The 16,876-nt window shown below is 32.0% G+C and overlaps 1 protein-coding gene across 6 annotated transcripts; it reads left to right on the top strand.

Moving 5' to 3' along the window:
- The first annotated feature begins 4,839 nt into the window (after positions 1-4,839).
- LOC105774011 (uncharacterized) lies at positions 4,840-12,947 on the top strand. Of its 6 annotated transcripts, none has more exons than XM_012596299.2 (8): positions 4,851-5,053; positions 5,721-6,031; positions 6,161-6,246; positions 6,703-6,849; positions 10,195-10,297; positions 11,568-11,680; positions 12,084-12,208; positions 12,873-12,947. In XM_012596299.2, the coding sequence occupies exons 2-7, from the start codon at positions 5,809-5,811 to the stop codon at positions 12,174-12,176; spliced, it is 765 nt and encodes a 254-aa protein (XP_012451753.1). In that variant the 5' UTR covers positions 4,851-5,053; positions 5,721-5,808; the 3' UTR covers positions 12,177-12,208; positions 12,873-12,947. The 6 variants fall into 6 exon arrangements, with proteins under 6 accessions (XP_012451749.1, XP_012451747.1, XP_012451753.1 ...); XM_012596298.2 differs by lacking the exon at positions 12,873-12,947 and adding an exon at positions 12,311-12,853; XM_012596297.2 differs by lacking the exon at positions 12,873-12,947 and adding an exon at positions 12,292-12,470.
- Positions 12,948-16,876: the final 3,929 nt, after the last annotated feature.

Consider the following 16,876-nt stretch of genomic DNA (forward strand, 5'->3'; position numbering starts at 1 on the left):
AGTTTGATGCACAACCCACTCTCTTAGGTGGTAGTTCCTCTGATGAGTTAATAGAAATGAGTCTCATTTATCCTAGCTTCAAAGTTTGCATCGCTACTTCTTCCTCTAAGTCTGATGCACAACTCACCTCTTTCGTGGGTGGAAGCCTTGTCGACGACTCAGCAAACTCCGTCGCTTTCCTCAAATTAAACCTCATTGGTCCTAGCTTCAATGTTTGCATCGCTACTTCTTCCTCTAAGTCCGATGCCATACTCACCTCTTCCTTAGGTTGAAGCCCCTACGATGACTCAACAAGCTTCGATGTTGTCTTTTCATTAACAACGACTAACTTAGATTGCTTTGGACAGTTTTGTAACTCATCCGGATCACAACACAAGAAGTATTTTACACGCTTCTTCTTACTCCTCTTTGCCCTCTTGGATTCGACACCCTTTGCGTTCGAACCAAGTTTCTTAGGAACTTTGTTTGACCCACTGTCTTCTTCGACAGCAGACTTCTTAAGATATTTTCGTAACCTATGCGGACCATGACACAAGAAGCTCTCCACTGACTTCTTCTTGTTTTCAGTCTCCTTGGCTTCGGCACCCCTTGCAGTCGACCTAAGTTTTATAGCCTTACCTTTCACTTGTCCTTCATAAAAAGCACAGATTTGTTTGGACATTTCTTCAACATATTTGAATTGCCACAAAGAAAGCATGTGATCTTGCCCCTATTTTTTTGGGTTTCCTCTTCCCAACTCGTGGTTTCCCATTACAACCATCGTCATTTCCATTGCCATTATCTTCCTTATGATTCCTTTCACATATGCCCATTTCCTCAGACTTGGAAAACTCAAGCAAGTCTTTCCCTAGACCCAGCTTGACCACAGACTCCGCTATCATCTGGCTTTTGACAATTCTTAGACACCTCATTGTTCTAATTCGTGTTTGACCCTCGATTTTAACTCATTCTTAAAAGCAAGAAATGCTTCAATATCGGTCACATTTGAATTTTGAAGCAAGAGTTCCTTGAACTCTCGAACATACTCCCCCATTGTGCCTCATTGCGTAAGCCATTGAAACTTTGCTCGAGCTTCCTCCTCGCCAAATTTTGGATAAAACTACCCATTTAACTCATGTTGGAACTCTTCCCACATCCGAATCTCACTATGCCTTTTATCTGTGGACTTGCCTCACCACCATAAAAGCGCAATATCATTAAGAAACATGGAAGTAGTATTTACTTATCGAACATACTCCCTCATTGTGCCTCATTGCGTAAGCTATTGAAACTTTGCTCGAGCTTCGCCCTCACCAAATTCTGGATAAAACTACCCCATTAACTCATGTTGGAACTCTTCCCATATCCGAATCTCACTATGCCTTTTATCTGTGGACCTGCCTCGCCACCATAAAAGCGCAATATCGTTAAGAAACATAGAAGTTGTATTTACTTATCGCATCCTCTATGATGCCTTTGGCATGGAAGTAGTGCTCCATCCACCACAAGAAATTGTCCACATCACATGCAGACCTTGTCCCTGTAAACTCTTTCGACTTTGAGACATCTACCTCACAATTGAGTGCTACACTTGAAACTCCATTCCCCATAGTTGCTCAACACAAGGTAAGCTCTCCTTTGAGGTGCTTAATGCTTTCATCGTAGTCATTGTTTCTTTCTTCAAAGACATCACCATGGCCTTGAGAGCATCGTTTTTCTCTGTCAGCTTACTCCTAGTGGAATTTAACAACTCTTGTACCTTTTCCACATTGGAATTAAGAAACATCATCACATAGTCCTTGGATTATTCTTGCCAGTCTTCGAGTGATTTCTTCACATCCCCCATGGACTCCTCGAGATTGGTCACTCGTTCCTTTACAACCGACAACTTTTCCTTCAATAGGGTTGGTTTTCTAGCCCACCAATGGGTCTCCTTTGACTCATTCTAATCAAAAATTTCTTTCGACATCTCTACAGTGCCTTTATAACCTAAGCTCTGATACCACTTGTCACGGGACTAGAACTTTAATCTCACAATCCATGTGGCCTTAGGCAATCCTTTCGTTTCAAACATGCTTAAGTCAACCTAACCACCAAACAATTGAGAAATTACAAAGAATTCCTTTAAGGCACCAATTTATATAGCGAAAGTAACATAAATCAAAAGAAGGCTCAAAGAATAGAATAACCACAAAAAATAATGCACGAAAGGTGTTTTAGTAAATACTCTCAATTGTATTCACTTTCTCAAAGAATACAAGAAACAATGAAAATAATGGATCAATAGATAATTTACAAGTGAGAGGGATGTTTTCTATTTATAGTTGAGCTCCCCCAAAACTAACGTTCTAGATCAAGTTACATCGATGGACGAGATAAAGTCAATCCATACAATTAAGGGATTTAAAAGATTTACACAATCAAATCATATGTAATCTTACAAGATATTATTCTCATCAATCTTTTAAGATTAGTTTCCTTATTTACCAAGGTAGCCTAACTTTCAATATCCGCATCAGTGGGCCACCAAGGCTTCAAATGGACAAGCTTCTTCAATAGCTCTTTGAATCGGGCCAACTCTCGTGGGTCAAATGATCGCCATCTAAACGATAGATTGCCATGGGATGCATTTTGTGTGATAGTCATAGGCTTTAAACCGCAGCTCGTGACACTAGCAAGTTGTATATTTCATAATTTCAATTATAGGTGAAATTGAAATGTTCTAAATTTCGAAGAGTTCTTAAAAGAAAGAGATCTTATTAATCTTAATGATGCAGATTCAAGTTCAGATGATATGAACTTGATTAAAGGTTAATGGATGATGATAAGAAATATATGTTAAATATTAAAGAGGAATAACCCAGCAAATATGCGCTAGAACAAATTTACCCCTAAACTATTACATTTTATATCAATTTAGTAATAATTTTAAAAAATTACCTTCAAAATTTACTAATAGTTTCAATTTGATCCTAATTCTAAAAATTCAAGAAAATATATAAAAATACATAGATATTTTTTAAAATATAATAAATTTAAACTTAAATTTAATATTAAATAAATATAATTATATTAATATTAAATAAAATAAAAATCCCCACCCCGTCCCTCTCATTCTCCCCACTGGACCTCCCCCACCTCCGTTGCTCTCCCCCCTCCCTTCCCCCAGCACCGTCCCTCTCCTCCTTTGGTTTCTATTAGTTTAGAATCAAATAACTATACCCATTAAATGAAGTAAAAAGAATCATAAAATGCTGATCCTTTGTTTTATAGAAATGTGATTGTTGCAACAAAATACCTCCTGCTATGGAATTTTTATGATCAATTTGGTTGATGATTTCTAATCCAAATTGGGCATATCTACTACATCCAAAAGGCAAAGTTGATGAGTCTACAACAACTAATTAAATTGACAAATGGTCCACCTTGTACCCCTTTGGGTAGACAAGAAGTCGCCTACTGAATAAGTCAGAAAATCCAAGTCATGGGAGTTAAATGCAAACTAAAACATAACCAACAAGAAGATTAGAGTTATCATTTTATTGCCACCAACAATAAAATTCTGAGAGTAGACCTTAGTTTCTTTAATAGTGGAGAAATTCTGAATCCTCTGTGTAAACTTCCTTATATTTCCATTAATATCCATAGATTAAAACTCACTATCCACTGCACTCAAAATTTTGAACATAAAAAAAAGGTCTTAAATCGTCTTGTGGAGGGAGGGAGGGAGACGGATGGGTAGAGAGACGGGGATGGTGGCAGGGGAGGGGGAAAGGAAGAGGGACGTTGTGGAAAATTTATTATTTTATTTAATATTAATGTAATTATATTTATTTAACATTAACATTAAACTAAAAATTAAATTTATAAAACCCTAAAATTAACAACGTTAATATAAAACCCTAAATCATACACATTAATATAAAATTATTATTATATATATTTTTTTAAAATGTGTATTTTTATATTTTTTTGAATTTTTTAGAATTAGGATTAGATTGAGACTACTTGTAAATTTTAAGGGTTAATTTTTTAAAATTATGACTAAATTGATATAATATGTAAAAGTTAAGGTTAAATTTATTATTATATCGGCTTTTTAACTGTCACATCAGCTTGCCTTTTGCGATTTTAACGAGAATGATCAAAATGATCGAACTATGTAACGTGAGTGTTTAAATTACAAACTTTTTTTTTTTATTTTGGATGCCTAAAATGAAAATGTTTGATAGTTGGGTGACCATATATGTAGTTTACCCTTGTATTATCAAATATATTTTAAACTAACATAATACTTATCATGATTTGATTTTAATTTTTGTTAAAGAAATTATTTTTATCATATTAATACTTTTTATAGTAATTAATATTTAAAAAATATAAATTATATAATTAAAATTTGTACTATCTAACATGATTACAATTTATCAACTAAATAAGTAAATTACAAATTTTGTAATTACAAGAAATTATAATTACTAAAATAATAATTATACTTTCATTTAATTATTTTGTGTTATTCTAACAAATTTTAAAAAATTTCAAAAATTCCATAAGTTGACATGATGATTAGGGTGTTCCTCGCTCTAATTATGGGCTGAATTTGAGTTTCATTAATATTGTTGTTGTTAGTGATTTGCCATTCTATTATAATTAAAAACAAATTCAAAGAATGAAATTTATTTTATCTAACGATGATGCAATTTTGCTAACGTGGAGGAAAGAATCGTTTGTCCCCTTAGTTTCTAAACTACATGGTAACTTTATCAATGTTAAATTTTGTAATAATTAATTAATAATTAATTAAATCTTAAATAATAAATAAAATCTATTTTTAGTTATAACCAAGAAACAAAAAATCTAATTTTAGCTGTTTATTTTTCTTCTCTTTCTTATCAATTCATTTTGGTCTGTTGTGTTCCTCCAAGGTTCTGCCCCGTCCATTCTTCCGTCTCTGTTTTCTTCTCCTTTCTAGAATTTGATTGACTTTATCTGGAAATTGAACTGTAAAAAGTAATCACCCAAATGCATATGAATATCAATGTTGAAGATCCTCAAAACATTTAAATGTCAGGTTTGAGGTTTGCCCTTCAATTTTAACTCCAAACACGTTGAATTCCTAAAATTCATTAATTTGCCTTTGTTTTTTCTGTCTTCACAAATCTTGGAAGAGCTTCGGTTGTTTTTTATATTCTCATCAATTGGCAACTCGGGCCTTTCTTGATTTCAGTAGTTTTTCTGAAAGTTCTTCCTTTTCATAATTGAACTCGTTAAGACTTTATTCTCGTGCACCGTATGGTTTTTGGTTATATATTCTCCTCTTTTTTTTTTGGTTGATATTTTTTATGCAAAGATTCTTGGTTGAGGGGTATGGTAGGAAGAAGAATTAAAAGAATCAGGAGATTTACTAGGGAAGAGAGAGAAAATATAGAATCTTTTCAATATCTCTATTTGATTGATGTCTGCTGATATGGAATTTCTCATTGATTCAAACCCATATAAAAAAATCTGGCTAATTTATTGCAGTTTATATATGTATATATATGGCTTTGAAATAGCTTGTTGTTTAGTTCCTAGTTAGTTTAGTTTTGAAATTTATTGAAAGTGTTGAAAGCAATTTAGAATGCTGATTGCCTCATATTTGGTGGTGTCATCCGCATTCAGAGTATTGGTAGACCTTAATTTTCTCATGCAAGTTTTGTTTATAGATTAGAGTAACTTTGTTTTTCCATATTTTTCAGGTTCCTCAGCTTTTACTGAAATGTGCAGTGGGAACCATTGCTCGGGCTATGATCTTAACATTATTGTAGAGATTCAGTATTGTTAGCGATGCAATTAGTATCAAATGATAGTCGAAAAGAAGATATTTCAGAAAGAGAGCCCATCTTATGCCAGCCCGATATTTCACAAACATCTGAAGAATGTGAAATTGCAGCTGTTGGAGGGGATTGTATTGTTGTTAGTGAAGATTTGGAAGAAATTAATGTTGATGAAACCAGCCATCTGGTGAATGCCGACCACCCACAATGCCGTATATGCCTTGATAATGAAGGTGCTTACCACTTAAATGCATATTTCTCTTTAATAAGTTTCCTATAACCATTTTGGAATGGTGGGGTTTCCTTTTACCTGAGAAAACTGAAGATAACTTATGTTGAGGCAAATGGTTACTTATTTTCAGGGGATGACTTAATTGCACCTTGCCACTGCAGGGGCACTCAGAAGTATGTCCATAGATCCTGTCTTGATAACTGGAGGTCAACTAAGGTTAATGCTTGTTTCTTTGCTGTCTTCTCTTGAACCTGAATAGAAAATTAGTATTGGAAATTACTGTAGCTATGGGATATTCATGTTTAAAATGACCATTAAGGGAAGTTTGGCACACTCACAATTTGAGTCTCGCATTTGGCTTGTTTACGTTGCACAATCTGAGAATTACAGTGTCTAGTATAAACATTATTCTTTATTTTACACAATATAATTTTGTATCCAGCCTTACTTTGATATCAAATTGTCTTGCTGAAAGAACTTGAATTTGCAACTTATATCTGCTTAGGTTGTTTAAAATACTCCTTACAATATTGAATATTGAATACCTATGAGTCGATCTACTTTTTGCACATGTAGCTAAAATAAATATACATTTTATTATCTTTATGCAGTAAATTTTATTTTTGATTTGATAACTAATACTATTTATTGTACTTTATTTTGTATCTATAGGAGGGCTTTGCATTTGCTCACTGTACAGAGTGCAGGGCATTGTTCATCTTACGTGCAAATGTCCCACCTGACCGGTGGTGGTTGAGATTAAAATTCCAGTTCCTTGTTGCTAGGGACCACGCATTCATCTTTGTAATTGTTCAGCTGGTATGATTGAAATCCCATGCCATTTTACTTTCCCGACACTTTCCTTGAAATGTGATGAAATTGGAATTTTTTTATATGGTTACATGCTACTGCCAGATGTTTAAGAGAACAAAGATCCAAAGAATGAAATCTATGATTAGTGTAAACTAAAACTTGTTTGGTCTTTATTTGCTGGACCCTGAGTCTGAAACCATGTTGATAAAGTTACTCTACTGCATGTTTATTAATTTTTCATCAATTATCTTATTCAAGGATACTTAGGTTGTGATTCTAGACTTACTGTAACTCAGTGATTTTGTTAGCCTCTTCATTTTTGAGGGAATGGAATTAGGTTATCTAGTCATTACATGTTAATGTAGTTAGTTTATAGTTGCAATATTGATAATTTACAACTGTAGTAACTTGTAAGTTGAGTCCTATTGGCATTAGGGGAATTCAGCTAGGTGTGTGTGTGTATGAAAAACTTTTATGCATAACGCATGCACATTTTGTAACTTTCCAATTGAAAGAAGATTATTGTTAAAAACTTTGATTTTAAGCCACAGTTGGATGTCTTAGAGGTTGAGGAAGAGGAAACCAGGGTCAAGAATAGAAGTGGCTGCGATACGACACACAATTGAAGAATTATCGTGTTCAATTTATTCTAGTTTGGGCAGGAACAAGTGGAAATCCCAATGGAGATTCTGGAAGGGGCCCACAACCAATTTGACATAATGTTCTTGATTTTCATGATATGCTGCATGTGAAAGAACAAGATTACGATCTATTAGATCCTTTTTATAATGTGTATCCAGAAAAACGTAAAGAAATTGGTGCGTATCTTGTTTAAGGAGTGTCTTTGGTTTTTCATAGAATGATAGCCACCTTCTCAAAAGAAGGTGAGGATTGGAGGCAAATTGGAAATCTCTTGGCTATCTCAAAGGACACAAGGTCTGATGTTGATGGAGTAAAAATAACTGATCTAGTTTTTACAATCAAATCTGATTCTGCCGAGAGAAAACTCATTGCTGAATTCAAGAAAGACCTTGAAAGTTTGAAGGCATTTAACAGTGTGAAGGTGATGTAGTCTTTCGAAGAAAAACTACTTGCATTCAATGTCAAAGCTATGTTTCGTAAAGTCATTGCTGAAAATCAGGTTCAAGTTGTTTCTAGAGTAACAGGTTGTGCTAGAATACCCTTAGAAAAGGGAGTCTTGTTGAATCAATTGGTTATCAAATTGGCCTAGAGTCAAAGTGCTCTTCTAAGACATGGCTCTTAGTTTACACCACTAGCATGTTACTCAGACAATTGGTTCAAGACCTAAATTTTAATAGTGTGAATCAATTGCTAGTGGATGAAATTCATGAAAGATGCAAGAATGAGGACTTTTTGTTAATAATTTTGCACGATTATTTCCCTTGGCATCAGGACAACAATTATTTATTTGAATGTCATAAAGTTGTAACTAGTTCCAAATCTGTTGATCTCAGGAATAAGGAATACACTGTGTTAGATGATAATAAATATATTGGTGACCCACTGGTGGAAGTCAAAGCTGCTAAGGATTGAAGTAAGAGGAAGTATTATGCTGCAAAAGCATATTTGAAAGAAGCATATTTAATCATGTTCTAAGACATGGCTGTAAAGGATCCAAAGTTCGTGCCTTTTTTCAATTACAACATGATTAAATTGTGGGTTATTACCCTGCTAGAAGAGATGATGCTATGAAATTGTCTATGTTACAGATCTTGGCTGAAATCTGATTCATTGGTAGCCCTGAATTGTCCACTGAATGGAATACTCTCCTAGACAAAATTAAGATTACTTGAGCGAGGCGAGAGTGGGAATTGGATACTCCTTTTCTCATTATTATTTAATGGAACATGAATATCTTACAAAAGATGATGCCAGAAAACAATTTCTACTATTGAGGACACTTCCTTATAGGAGTTCAATTTTTTTCTGTGTTCACTAAATTGATGATCCAATTGGACTAATACATGGATGGATAATTTTGGGTATCAACAAACGCAGGGTTTACTTTTTTCGTCCTATTCCTAAGGAGTATTTACAATCATCTGAATTAAGAAACTTAATGCAATTTGGCAGCACTACTGCTGTATTTTCCAAGATGCAAGTTGCTGGTGATCTTCACATATTCCAATTTGAAACTAAACAGGGGGAAGAAATTTGTGTTTCTCTTCAGACTTCTCTATTAGAGAAGAATATGATGGAAGTTAGGTTAGAGAGCAATGCCAAAGGGAACATGGCTATAACATTATATGAGTCATTGCACAAGCTTCAAGATGAACTGAAACTTCATAACGAGGAGTTGCATATGGCTGAGAAAAGGGCAAGAAGATTGACAGAGGAGGTCATTTGAAACGGGGAATTACTAGTTTAGAAAGGAAGAAAGATTAAATTGTGAAAGTTTTCTAAGCCGGGGAGAATGACACAGGAGCTTTTACTTATTTTGATAATATTTTATTATTTCAGATTTATTTATTAAGTACTAGATATCTTCTTTGTTACTTGTTTGTTCTGCCCTAATTCTAATGATTTGCTTCTGTTTTCCCCCTAAACCACATCATTTCATCTCTTTCATTTTGTTCTTATTTTGTTTGCCTTCACATTGGATACTACGACCATGAGCTTCTTGTTTGCATGATCATTTTATGCCTTCAAGTCTAGCCTTTACCTTTTCTTTCCTAGACTGTTAAACTCCAAATAATTCCTTAAACCTTCGAAACCATTGACCAAACGTGCTAATCTGAAGACCTTGGTCTAGGCTAGAATCCATGTATTAGCTAATAGTTATGTAATTTATCCACCCTTTTACATTAAAGTCAAACCTCTGGAAACAACATTGTGTCTAGTCATGCTGCGATATTCTTCCATCATTCTTCTAGTGTGCATCCGACAGCAATTTCTGCAAGTCTTTTGTTTTTTGCTTTGTTGCTCAAAACTGGGTTCAAGTGTAAGATGTGGGTATTTGTTCTATTCCAAAGTGTCCATCTCTTTTAATGAAATAAAAATATCTTCGAGCCCTTGTATATTTTGAAGTGTCCACCATTCATTTGATGCTACTGGTTAGGAAAAATAAAGAGTTGTAAGTAACATAGTTTCATTGGAGTTCTGTGGGTCAACACCTTCTGTGAAAATATAATAACTATTTCTGCTGCGTAAATTCGAGCTGAATCTCTAACTTGTTGAAACTCAATTCACTGCTCTTGATTCCTACATTTACATCTAGGATTTTTTTCTTGCATCTGTGTACTGATTCAATATGATTACTTGGATCAATTATGAGGGTCGTTCCGTGTTACAATAAACATATCATGCAAATTGAAACCTTGCTTTGAACAGATTGTGGCATTTTTAGGGGTGCTGGTCTACAAGTTTTATGGAGAGGAACTAAGAGAAATGTTTGGTTATGATGAACATCCTTATGGGTTCTATACTATGGCAGGTACTGCTTTCTCTCTCTCTCTCTGTGATTATGATAAAGGCTCTTAGGCACAAAACATACTGACATACAAGCTTTGTGCTGTTCCACTTGTTTCGAATACCTTGATATTTTTTGGTTCAAACTTTTGTTGAATTTGTAAAACTGCTTGAAATGCAAAATTTCATAATCATTGAATTTCCCATTCAGTGTTTATGATGCTTCATTTTTTTCCTTCCACTCTGTATATTGTAAATATTTGCACAGTTGATTTTGCAGCATTAAGCACAGTTTCTACTTTTTAGGGATTATGCTGCTTTAAAACTTCATTTTTCCCCTCTTCTATTTTGGGTTCAAATAAAATAAACAAATTAAGCTTGCTTTAGTCCATTTTCAAATTAGTCAGAATTAAAGTTAAATGGAATTTATTAAATCAGATGTAAATAAGTGTTTGGAGTAGAAAAAATCACTATTCCATTTTCCAGCCACCATAAATTGCTGGAAGTCTCAACAAGGAAAGCAATTTTATGTCTTCACACTTTTATTATGTAACTTTAATCTTATTTAACTATCAAGGTTACTTTTACTACTATGACAGATTGGAATTATAGCATGGAAAATATTGCACTTGTATTTATGCAGCAAGAAAGCATACTAGTGTATCATGCAGGCGTACTGTTAAATTTATGGTTGCATTCAAGAATTGGGAAAAGATAAAACCAATATGCCATTTTGAGCTGAAACCGTAAGAAAGTAATAGTGAACATGTAACCTCTTTAACTGTATCAAACTTCAGGATAACTGACTGCGCTCTCTGACATAGTTCTTTTACTGAAATCCTGAGGATAAATGTTGTTTTGTTGCTAAAATGAACTAGGTGGTTTTTTGAAAGGGTGAAGGATGCTTTGGTAAAATGAAAAAGAAATTTATTATGGCAAAAGCATCCAATTTAAGGTGTGAGGAAATACTTTATAGATAAAACTAGAGGGCAGAGAATAAAGAAAATAGTATGATATTTCTAAATATTGGATCCAAGCAACCCAACCCAACCCAACCAAACCTAAATCTATTAATTTAGTTGTTTAGATCAGGGCATTTCTGTTATTACTTGTGGCTAGCTTTGTTTATAATATTATTGTACCAATAAGCCATTGTAGTTCAATAATTGACGATTCTACTCCTTATGACTTGCTTGAAGATTGCACGAGTGGTCAGCATGCCAAGTTTACCATCTTCCTGTGATACTATCAAAACAAATATTTTATAGTGTATGGTATTTTGTTTTGATGTGCAGTTTTAGCAATTGTTTTGGTGGGTTTACTCTATGGTTTCTTCATTGCTATTATATGTGGCCAGAGGATCAACGAGCGGCATTATCATGTTCTTGCAAAACAGGAATTAACAAAGGTATGTCGTAAAAATTTGATTAGAAAATCCTGGTTTTGGTGTTTGTTTTGATATGTTTCAGATCTGAGGTAAAACTAAAATGCTGGTTTCATTTAACACTTCAGTGTGCTATTGAATCTTTAGTGTTGCATTCATCAACGTATTTTATAACAAAGTTTTGTGCAGTTCGTTTCATTATGCAGAGCTAAATTATGTTTTAGTATTGCAATATAGGAGCATCCATGAACTAGTTTAGCTAAGATATTCTGTTTATTCGTATTATCATCTTGGTAACGATGGTGTATATATATTATTTTATTCTGTCTGGTCAACCCAAGATTGTAATATATTGTCTAGCTTTGTTTATTAGTGTCAAAGCAGAATATATTTAGCATATCACGTACCCTGATGACCATAATGTCAGGAATATGTCGTTGAAGACCGAGAAGATAATAAGAACACCCCAGAACTAGATCCCAGCCATGTGACAGAGCTAAGAATATTGGGTCTCTATTAATTTGGTAGCTGCGCATTTCATTTGTTTTCCTGGTGAGCAATTGTAACATTGTACTAATGAATTCCCATTACTATAACTCTTGTTCATAGCCATTTTTCGTAAATGCATTCTTAAGGTGTCACTCTCTTATGGAGGTTGACATTTGTTTCGAGGATGTTGGCCAAGGGTGCACAGCACACCAAAGGTTCAGTTCCCTGTCCTGCGGCCATATGGTTTCCATTATGTTCTTATAAACATGCAATGCAAAACAAATGCGCATAGGCACTAGTTGCAGGTCCTATTAATATTTTGAAATATTTATGTGCCTTTTGTGTCATGGGGACAGCTGAGAATAGACTTCATGCTATTTCTGACATGGTTGTCCTCTCCTTTTTTTTCTTGGTATCAGATGAACCATTCACACGTATCTTACATAGTATAGTTTCACCAGTCATTCTCTTAGTTCCCCCCTATTTGATTCAGTGTCATGTTTCGTAGTAATTTAAGATCTCACAAGCATTGAATCAGGAAGTTAGAGAAATTGCTGTGTGCTCTATATTGAATTGAGTTTGTGTACTGGGCATTTCCATCAACCTGGTTTGTCCTTTGAATACCTAATATGGTCGGTGCTTGTTTGTTTGTGCATTAGTTATTGGTTTCACTGAGAAATTTACCTTTTTATGTTCTTCATACCTGTACTTTTGTTTCTTTTTACAGATTTTTGTGAGGTGCTGAATGAAACTCTTTTGTTTTTTGGTCTTTGAGAGTTACTAAAATGGCTAAATTCTTTAATATTTATCTAAATCAGGTCGTTACATGATTTTGCAGTTTGAATGGCTAAATTGTTAAAGGTTTGAGTACGAAAGAGAGGATTACTGAAATTGTATTATAAAAATAAACAATAAATGAAAAAAAAAAAGGTTAGGTCTTTCCTTCGAATTTTCTTTTAGAAAGATTAATAATAAAAACAAAAAATTTAAGGGTGTAACGGTAGGTTGGGGATTGGGAAGCTCTAGGTTTGTGCTCTAAACAGTTCTCGAATTTAATAAGAAATGTATTATAATATTATCAGATATGGTAAAATATAAATAATTTAAATTTTAAAATATTCATGATAATGAAATTGCAAGCAAGGGAGGTAAGAAAAGATCAGCAGTTTTTCCGCGAGGAACGGAGAAGATATCTGTTGATGCATGAATAAATTTATGGGTTTCTTTTGGCTCAAAATGAACAACACACGAGACTGGCTGTTCCTTCAAACTATGTAGGTGATCTATATCGATAACCTTATTTAATCTGTTGCTTCTGAATTGCTTTGATTCGTTACTACTTACTAGACACGTGCCATATGCGTGTGATAATTACAGCACTAAAAATAAAATTTTAGAAATATTTAAATATATATACTTTTAAATTACATTGAGATCTATAATCACTCCAATTTCAATATTTATATTATATTTTAAAAATTAAATTTAAGTAAAAATTTTATAAAACAACCTACTTGTAAAATAGTTAGATGAAAACTTTGATGTGAATTGTGATTTTTAAGAACTTGATTTGCTTTTTAAATTTTTTATTAGTGGGCGACTTTTATAGAATGTGATTTTTATTTTAAATTTTAGAATTACCTGCCTTTTCTTCTAAAAAACAATAATATAGTAGCTATCTTTAGCGAATTTAGTAATGTAACTATAGTTTATTTGTTCTTTCATTATTAATTAGGGTATTTTGATAATTTTATATTTAAATTGATATTTGGTTAGTTTGTAACACAATTTAAATCAAAGATTGTGTTATTAATATAAATTTAAAATCATAAATAATTAAATACATACTTTCATATTACATAAAGATCCATAATCATTCCAATTTTAATATTATATTATGTTAAAAATTAAATTTAAGTAAAACGTCAAAAATAACACAATCTAATTCTAGAATAATTTTTTAAAAAACACTAGGTGAATGTTATTTTTTATGAACTTTTTAGAATATATATAAAATTAATAGATAGTTTTCTAGACTATGATTTAGCTTTTACACTTATAAGTTATCAATTAAACAGATTTTCAATTAATTAGTGATACAAACTTAATAAAAATTTATTATTAATATAGATATATTTTACCTGAGGAAAATAATGTTATCTTGAAGATGTAATTGATAGTCACACCATTTTAATATGCATATTTGTAATATAATTTCTCTTTCACATAGACTTGTCAATTAGGCATGCCGAATTGGTTTTGGGTCGATCAATCTAGACTAAATCAATTTGATTTTTTGGGTTTTTTCGGGTTATGAGTTTTGAGTTGGTCATTTTGGTTTAAAGTTAGGTTTGGGTTTGAATTTGAGGGTAAGATCTTTTTAGGTTACGATTATTTCATGTTTAGTTATTTGGATTTAATTTTATACATGGATATTTTGACTAGGATTATTTTAGATTCAAGTTAGTTGTATTTTTATTCTTATTTTTCAGTTTAACTACTAAAACCGATTAATTATTTAGTTTTTAATTTTAAAATAAAATATAACAAATTATTTAATTGATTTAAATTATTATAAAATAAAAATTATCAGAAATAATTTTGAAATAAAATAAAATAAATTTAAATTGATTAACCTATAACCATAAAAAGTAATTTGAGTTGAAGAAATTAATTATTATATAGTTTATTTTAATTTTTATTGTTAATAACATTTTAAACTAAATATTGTTATTGTTAATAACATTTATTTAATATAAAATCTGGATACTTTTATTGTTAATAACATTATCTAACCTAAAACTCATGGGATAAGAAAAATTAGGTTGCATTTGGTTTCAATAGACAAATAATTTTTAGTTGGAATTTTAAAAATAATTTTTGGAAAATGAAAATTAGGGAAAAAATATAAATTGTTTTTTTGTTTTCACTAAAAGTACTTTGTCAATGATGAAAATAAGAGTTTTAACATTAGATGATTGACTCTAGTTCAAATCTATATAAATGCAAAAATATTTGTTTTTTTAATAATTTTTTAATATTAAATATGGTATCATGGTTCGAATCCATATAAATGTAAATTTTTATTTTATTTTTATTAGAAAAAATAATTACCAAACATCTTTTCACGTTTTCATTATTAAAATGTTTTTTATTTCTATTTAACAAACATGTTTTTCAATTTTTTCACAAACCAAACCAACCTACGTGCAAAAGCTAAAAGAACAATTAGCCAATTTTTTAGAAATTTCAAATCAATTTGGATCACCATCAAAAGAAAATGAAATTTTGATTGTTTTTATAAAGATTTTGATATTTTAATTGCATTTTATTTCATAATTTTTTATTAATTTTACTTGAGAATAAATAGATAATACATATTTTTCATTAAATATTTTGTTATATTTGCAGTTTCTGCTAAGATCATATGATATAGATTGAAATTACATATTTTATGACAATCGAAAATGATTATTGTTGACCTAAAATAGTTGCTGAGTAACAAGCAAAGTATGAGCAGAAGTGACTGCAAAAGTGGACACTTAAGCAAGCACTATGACATGCACAAAGAAAACAAATGACAACAAAGCTTGTGTACAAAGTTCGGTTTTCTTACGCCTATGAAGCCTAGCACAATGAGAAGAATTCAATATCTTCAAACAAACACAAGTTATAGTTAGCGATCATAATTCTAACACACTCCAATGAAGAATCCACACTCTTGTACCTCAAAGACTAGATCTTTAACCACTAAATTCTTCACCTAAAAACTTAATTTGTAAAATCACAACACAAATGTTTTACAATCACAAATGCACTCTCACAAATAATGTTCCTCACTTGAATAGATAAGTTCTCTCAATAATCAATACATCAACCTATACAATTATTTTAATTATATAAATTTTTTGAGACTTGCTAATATAATGAAAATCCATCACAATCCCTATTAAACAATAGCTAAAATAGCTAACTACAATAAAATATTAACAACCAAGGTAAACATGGACAGTTGGTAGATAAGACATCAATGTTTCAATCTAATCCAAGTTCTTGCATTCAAGGTATTTGATATACTAGATTTGATTTGATTCGACCCGATCTTCTAAATAAATTACTCCCAGTGATTTGGTCATCATGGATTGGCTTGATTCATTCCACAATATCAACACAACCCTAAGATACGGGGTACAATAAATGGTTAATCTTCCAAATATGAGAAGTTGTAGTTTTGTCATAGTGGTTAGGGTAGTGGGCAGTTCCCTTTACACATTGTAGCAATTTCAAATATTTCAACAATCTTTTCCTTTGGTAATTTGTTGAACAAAACAAATACAAGGTAGGAAGCTTAAACATTAATCAACAATTGCTCCCCCTTAACACATTCTCCTTAATCTACTAACTTTAACTTAGAACATAGTTAAGTAATTTAACCATTAATGCTTAGTGTAAATTTTGCATTAATAATAAAAATGTTGAATCTGGTGCCCTAAGTGTATTATATTCGTTTGTATACTTGTATTTTTTTGAATAAATTGGTTTAATAAAATTATTCATGAATTAGATTAATACCCTTTGTATATTGTCCTCAATGATTTTCGCAAGCAAAACAAAGTGGAAGCAAATATCAGCTCATTGGTTACCTAAAATTTAACTAATACTTAACGGTATTACGTGGTCAGATTGGAACACGGAAAGACAACTTGTATTAGTAGATGAACCTAAACATGT

This window comes from Gossypium raimondii, chromosome 6, assembly GCF_025698545.1.
Source record: "Gossypium raimondii isolate GPD5lz chromosome 6, ASM2569854v1, whole genome shotgun sequence".
Lineage (NCBI taxonomy): Eukaryota > Viridiplantae > Streptophyta > Magnoliopsida > Malvales > Malvaceae > Gossypium > Gossypium raimondii.

Bases quoted from the DNA above. Each gene is read 5' to 3' on its own strand.
- LOC105774011 (XM_012596295.2), top strand. From the start codon at position 5,809: ATGCAATTAGTATCAAATGATAGTCGAAAAGAAGATATTTCAGAAAGA. The intron at 6,247-6,702 runs GTTAATGCTTGT...TTGTATCTATAG, and splicing joins ATAACTGGAGGTCAACTAAG to GAGGGCTTTGCATTTGCTCA. The intron at 10,298-11,567 runs GTACTGCTTTCT...TTTGATGTGCAG, and splicing joins TGGGTTCTATACTATGGCAG to TTTTAGCAATTGTTTTGGTG.